A 7,071-nucleotide genomic window follows, 5' to 3' on the forward strand; every position below is an offset into this window, starting at 1 on the left:
TTGGAGCATTCAAATGAAAGCTCTTCTTGGGTCTCAAGATGGTTGGGAGGTGGTAGAAGAAGGTTTCAAAGAACCAGAAACTACCACGGGATATTCGGCAGCTCAACACAAGGCGTTGAAAGAGACGCGATCGAAAGATAAGGCAGCTTTGTACTTGTTGTTTCGAGCTGTTGATGAGTCGGGCTTTGAGAAGATTGCGAATGCAACAACTTCAAAAGAAGCGTGGGACATTTTGGCGAATGTGTACAAAGGAGCTGACCGGGTTAAACAAGTCCGCCTTCAAACTCTTCGTGGTGAGTTGGAAAGCATGAAGATGAAAGAGTCAGAAGGGGTCTCTGACTACATCACGCGTGTTCAAACCGTGGTGAACCAACTCAACCGAAACGGAGAAGTTTTAACTGATGCACGAGTTGTGGAGAAGATTTTGAGGTCGTTAACTGACAATTTTGAGAATGTCGTATGTGCTATAGAAGAGTCAAAAGACCTATCAATGCTCACGATCGACGAGCTCGCTGGTTCTCTCGAGGCACACGAACAACGTAAGAAGAAGAAGAAGGAGGAGATACTTGAACAAGCACTTCAAACCAAGGCGTCAATCAAAGACGAGAAGGCACTCTATTCTCAAAACATTCGAGGTAGAGGACGTGGTCGTGGAAGTCGAGGAAATGGTCGCGGTGGTAGAGGTCACGGTCAAGAAGAATATTATGAGGAGAAAGAACATTCAAACCAGCAAAATTGGCGTGGAAGAGGACGTGGTCGTTGGAGAGGCGGTCGATCCAATTATTCCAACATCGAGTGCTACAAGTGTGGCAAATATGGTCACTATGCGAAGGACTGCAACTCCGATAAGTGTTATAATTGTGGAAAGGTGGGGCATTTTGCGAAAGAATGTCGGGTCAAGAAAAAGGTGGAAGAGACAACGAATTTAGTCACGAAAGATGTGGAAGCAAAAGAAGGTTTTCTCTTGATGGCACATAACGAAGTCAACACCAATAACAACACGGTGTGGTACCTTGACACGGGCGCAAGCAATCATATGTGCGGGCACAAGCACCTATTCAAAGAGATACAAAAGGTTGAAACTGGACATGTGTCATTTGGAGATGCGTCGAAGGTTGAAGTCAAAGGCCAAGGTACGGTTTGTTATTTACAAAAGGATGGCTTGGTTGGGTTAATCCAAGATGTATATTACGTACCAGATCTCAAGAGCAACATTTTGAGTATGGGACAACTCATGGAGAAAGGTTATTCGGTATTTATGAAAGACCGGATATTACACTTGAAAGATAAACACGGGCATTTGGTTGCTCGAGTTGAAATGGGGAGAAATTGCATGTTTAAGCTGAATTTGACAAGCGTTCGAGAAAAATGTCTGCGAGTCAACGTAGAAGACAAGGCTTTGCTGTGGCATCTCCGTTTTGGTCACCTACATCATGGTGGTCTAAACAAGTTGGCAAAGAAGAACATGGTGCACGGGCTACCGGACATGGACTATGAGAACAAATTTTGTGAAGAATGTGTGCTCAGCAAGCATGCGAGAACTTTATTTCAAAAGAAGGCAGAATATCGTGCTAAGGAACCTCTCGAATTGATTCATACCAACATATGTGGACCAATCACTCCTGAATCTTTTAGCGGTAAGAGATATTTTATTTCTTTTATTGATGATTTCTCACGAAAAACTTGGGTTTATTTTCTGAAAGAAAAATCCGAGGCATTCGAGGTGTTCAAAAAGTTTAAAGTGGTGGTGGAAAAAGCAATCGGTAGACACATCAAATCGGTACGATCTGATAGAGGTGGCGAGTATACTTCAATAGCTTTCATGGAGTATTGTGAGGTGCAAGGCATAAGGCGATTTCTAACTGCACCATACTCTCCCCAACAAAACGGTGTGGCCGAGAGGAAGAACCGGACTGTTCTTGATATGGTTCGGTCAATGCTTAAAAGCAAGAAGATGCCGAAAGAATTTTGGGCAGAAGCCGTGCAATGCGCTATCTATGTGCAAAATCGGTGTCCACATGCGAAGCTAGATGATCAAACACCACAAGAGGCATGGAGTGGACAAAAACCAACGGTTTCTCATCTCAAAGTATTTGGTAGTGTGGCCTATGCACACGTGCCGAATCAGCGAAGAACGAAGCTTGAAGATAAAAGCAAAAGGTATGTTTTTATTGGGTATGACAACAAAACAAAAGGATACAAGCTACTAGACCCAATAAGCAAGCAGGTTGTGGTGAGTCGTGATGTACAAGTTAATGAAGCAAATGAGTGGGATTGGAGTAACTCAATGGAGGTTATCAATGAAGATGGAGAATCATCAACCGCTATACCAACAATCACACCGACAAATCCTGAAACTACCAGTGATGAAGATGAACCGCAACAACCCAGAATGCGAAGTTTGCAAGATTTGTATGATTCGACAAATGAGGTACACATTGTATGTCTTTTGGCAGATTCCGAGAATATAAGCTTTGAAGAGGCGGTGCGAGACAAGAAATGGAAAACTGCCATGGACGAGGAGATTAGAGCAATTGGCCACAACAACACATGGGAGTTAACGGAGTTACCGAAAGGAAGTCAGCCCATTGGTGTGAAGTGGGTGTTCAAGAGAAAAATGAATGCTCAAGGCGAGATAGAACGGTACAAGGCGCGACTTGTTGCAAAGGGATACAAGCAAAAGGAGGGAATTGACTATGATGAAGTATTTGCTCCTGTTACAAGAATGGAGACAATCCGATTGCTCATTTCACAAGCAGCTCAATTCAATTGGCCGATATTCCAAATGGATGTCAAGTCAGCATTCTTGAATGGAGTGCTTGAAGAAGAAATCTACATCGAACAACCACCCGGGTACATGAAAAGAGGAGAAGAGAAGAAGGTGCTGAAATTGAAGAAGGCACTTTACGGGTTGAAGCAAGCACCGCGGGCATGGAATTCTCGCATTGATACATACTTCAAAGAGAACGGGTTTGAACAATGTCCCTATGAACATGCCCTTTACGTGAAGAAGATTGGAGGTAATATGTTATTTGTTGCTCTTTATGTTGATGACCTCATTTTTATGGGGAACAATGGTAAAATGATACAAGAGTTTAAGAGCACAATGGCACGGGAATTCGAGATGACAGATTTGGGCTTGATGAAGTTTTTCCTTGGTCTGGAGGTAAGACAAGAAGAGACGGGAATTTTTGTGTCACAGGAAACATATGCAAAGGAGATTTTGAAAAAATACAAGATGACACATTGCAATCCTGTATCAACACCGATGGAACCGGGTGCAAAACTCTCTAAATTCGATGGAGGAGAAAGAGTTGATGCGAGCAAATATCGAAGTTTGGTGGGAAGTCTTCGCTATCTCACATGCACCAGACCAGACCTTTCGTTAAGTGTTGGCATTGTAAGTCGGTTCATGGAGGAGCCAGTTTATTCACATTGGAAGGCGTTGAAGCGAATTCTAAGGTATATCCAAGGAACGGTATCACTAGGGTTATTCTATTCGAAAGCGGAAGATTACAAGTTAATTGGGTACTCTGATAGTGATTGGTACGGAGACTTAGACGATCGGAAAAGTACATCAGGGTATGTGTTCTTTATGAGTAACACAGCTTTTACTTGGCTTTCAAAGAAGCAACCAATCGTGACGCTCTCAACATGTGAAGCTGAATATGTGGCAGCATCTGGGTGTGTATGTCATGCAATATGGCTTAGAAATCTGTTGGACAAATTGGAGCAACAACAAATTGATGCGACTATGATACGAGTTGACAATAAATCAGCAATTGAGTTGGCAAAGAATCCAGTGAATCATGAGAGAAGTAAACACATTGACATTCGCTTTCATTTCATTCGAGATCATGTGAAGGAAGGAAATGTGGAATTAGTGCACGTGGCAAGTCGAGATCAAGTCGCAGATATTTTCACGAAACCGCTATCGACGGTACTTTTTGATAATTGCAAGAAATTGATTGGCATGAAGGATGGCAGAAGCATTTAAGTTTACGAGGGAGTTTTGTTGAATAAACTTAAATGTCGGTTTTAATTGGTTTTAATTCAGCAGTTTTTTGTTAGAATAAAAGATTAAGAGTTAGCAGTTATGTTTTTTTGATAAATGGTTATAATGAGTTTTGATTGTAGTTTATGGCTATTAATAGAATTTAAGTTTTTTATTTTATAAATAGATCATTGTATTATTTGACAAAAAGTGTGAGAAATATACAGACAATTTTTTCTTCCTTATCGATTTTCAATTCTACACATGCTACCCTACCCACGTGGTCTCTGGCAACAAAGGAAACCACTTTATTTTTTGAAAGGAAATGTAACAACAGCATTTTCATTTTGCAAACCACAATTACAAAATATATGCATGGTTGTTATAAATAGCTACAAGCAACACACACACACATATATACAGTAGAATGTGAGGCTCACCTTTGTATAGTAGGTTATTTATATATAACGTTTAGTCATATATAATTAACACCACAGTACCTGGTGACTAATTGCTGCCTAAGAGTTCACTCTAAATGACAAACCAGACCCACCTAATTTGTCTTCTATAACTTGGGATAATTTCTCCACCATTGAAGGTGAAAGATGATTAACCCAATCCCCTATTTCACCCTTCCTAAACAAGAACCTATTTTCAAAGTTCCTCCCAAATGTTCCAGACTTATTTATCTCCAAGTCCTTCATCTTCTCAAAGCTACATAGCTTAATTATGTTTTCAATCACACCACCACTTTCTTCCTCTGAGGTAAAAGGGTAACCCAAGAACTCAGCCACCCCTTTCAGCTGAAAACTGACATTCTCTTTGAGTTTCTCGTACTTCAAGAATAGAACCTTGCTTGGTCTCTCAATACTCTCCTTCCAATAACCTAACATGTGAGTCCAAAATGGGCCAAACCCAACTATCCCCTCACAGTACATTTCAAAAGCTTCCTCAAGAGTTAATATGGGTGATGAGTCTGGTTTGATTTTGTTGACAAAAAACCAAGAAGAGACAAAAGTGTCAAAAGGGTTCCTACAAATGTAGACTATCTTACAGTTGCACTCTTTAATTGAATTGGGCAAAGACGCAAAAGGAATGTGTGTACCAAAAAGTCTTGGCTCAGACATGTTGGATAGGTTAGGAACCTTGTCATGTTTAGCATAAAGTGTGTACTCAAAAAAGGGTACAAGATCATGGGGATTGGAACTAAGTAAAGGGTGGTTCTTGTTGAAAGAGGAGAAATGCTGGCGATTCAAAGTGGCAAATATAAGAGCTTTCAACCAAGTGGTACCTGATTTTGGCACAGTAGCCACAAGAACATCACTCTCCTTTGCTTGAAAGTGTTTTTGAAAAGTGTTTATGGCTTCAATCTCTGTAGGTTGACACCAAAAGCCTTGGAATAAATAGAGATAAGGTGTTCTCCAACCTTTTTCTCTTGGAAGGGTGAGAATTAGCTCCTTGGTTTCTTGGCATAGTTTTTCCTCTTCTTTAATTACTTCCTCTCCACCACTTGATTGGATTAAGGTGAACTTGGAGGGAGCCATTAGAAAAGAGTGATAAACGCTAATAATAGTTATCGTAGAGGTAGATTGTTGTGAATGACATGACACCTTAGCTCTCAAGCTACCATTATTTATAGCAAAACCTTGAGAGCTGGTTCATGCAGAAGAAAATTAATTATTAATGTTACTTGTGCACATGAGAAAATGCAGAAAATGATTGGCACAGGACAAAGATAAGCACAAGCATTAGCCTAGTAGGCACGTATGAGCCTTCTCATTTTGGGTATGTAACATCAATTTTGGCCTATTACACACATATTTGTTGAAGAATAATAACTTTGCTAAGTTAACATGTGAAATAATTTTTAAATATTATTTAATTCATATTTTGAAAGTGTAGGTTTCACTAAAGTTTTAAGACAATTTTTATTTATGTTAAGTTCATGATGAAACCTTCAGTAATGGAGCCTCTTTTATCTTTGGTGGCGTCTAATATCGTTAGAGCCAGTCCACATTATTTAGATTGTTAATTATAAGATATTTAAATAATTTATAATAATAAAAAATCATATCCATAGGTTTTAATGGAACCAATACCGTGAATGATAAATGGGATCATGACTCAACTATGGGTTAGGAGTGTTCATTGAATTAATTGTCACGTGTTTACTTTTATTTTATTTTATTTAATTCCTTCAAAACAAAACATATAAGATACAATTGACATATCTATCTATTAGATACATAGAGAGATTAAATATGAGATTCAATCAACTTGATTAATTAATATAATATATAAATTTTAAAATTATGTATAGTTAAATTATAAAATTAAAATGTAAGAAAATAAAACTAAGATGTATTTTATAATTTTTTCAATCATATTTTGTATTATAATTAAATTAAAAGGTATTATTAATAATATATAAATAAAAACTATAAATTTAAAAAAATTGCAGGACATCGTACAAAATTCTGATTATTCAAATTTTATTTTTTAAAACACATTGACTTTTTAAAAATTCAAGCTTAGCAATTAATCAATTTATTTAAACAATTAATAATATTTTTATGTAATAAATGTTAAAAATTAATATTTATATAATTATCTCGTGTCATGATAATTGTCCTGCGAATGTTATATAGGTGCAAAGTATCTGATGTATCCAAAAAGAATTATCGTGTTATAATAATTGTTTTTTTGTTTTTTTTTTTAGATTTCCCCTTACAAACTAACTTAGGGTCTAAGATCCGTTACTGAATAAAGTTTATCAGCTTTATCGAAAATTCGTTCAAATATATACAGAATACACGCTGCTAATACATATCATATGTTTGGCTCATTTAGTGTCTATTGCTAAATTTGATAAAGGGTAACTTTCATTTCATGTAAAATAGATGGAATAAAGAAAGATAAAAAATAAAATAAAATATGATAAATGATGTAAGAAAAACTTATATAAAAAATATAAAAGAAAATAAATATAAAATATTATAAATATGATTTTTACTTTACATTTAGACATTAATATATAAAAATAAATATGAATTCTAAATCTACATATTTTAGTATCG

General features: G+C 37.1%; 1 protein-coding gene across 1 annotated transcript; it reads right to left on the bottom strand.

Moving 5' to 3' along the window:
* Positions 1-4,512: 4,512 nt before the first annotated feature.
* LOC113855651 (cytosolic sulfotransferase 15-like) lies at positions 4,513-5,538 on the bottom strand. The gene has a single exon (XM_027487280.1). It carries the CDS (start codon positions 5,536-5,538, stop codon positions 4,513-4,515), a length of 1,026 nt encoding a protein of 341 aa, XP_027343081.1.
* Between the last annotated feature and the right edge of the window lie 1,533 nt (positions 5,539-7,071).

This window comes from Abrus precatorius, unplaced genomic scaffold (genome assembly GCF_003935025.1).
Source record: "Abrus precatorius isolate BTA unplaced genomic scaffold, Abrus_2018 Scaffold11, whole genome shotgun sequence".
NCBI classification, from domain to species: domain Eukaryota; kingdom Viridiplantae; phylum Streptophyta; class Magnoliopsida; order Fabales; family Fabaceae; genus Abrus; species Abrus precatorius.

Excerpts from the sequence above, each read along its gene's own strand:
- LOC113855651 (XM_027487280.1), bottom strand. The coding sequence starts at position 5,538 with ATGGCTCCCTCCAAGTTCACCTTAATCCAATCAAGTGGTGGAGAGGAA.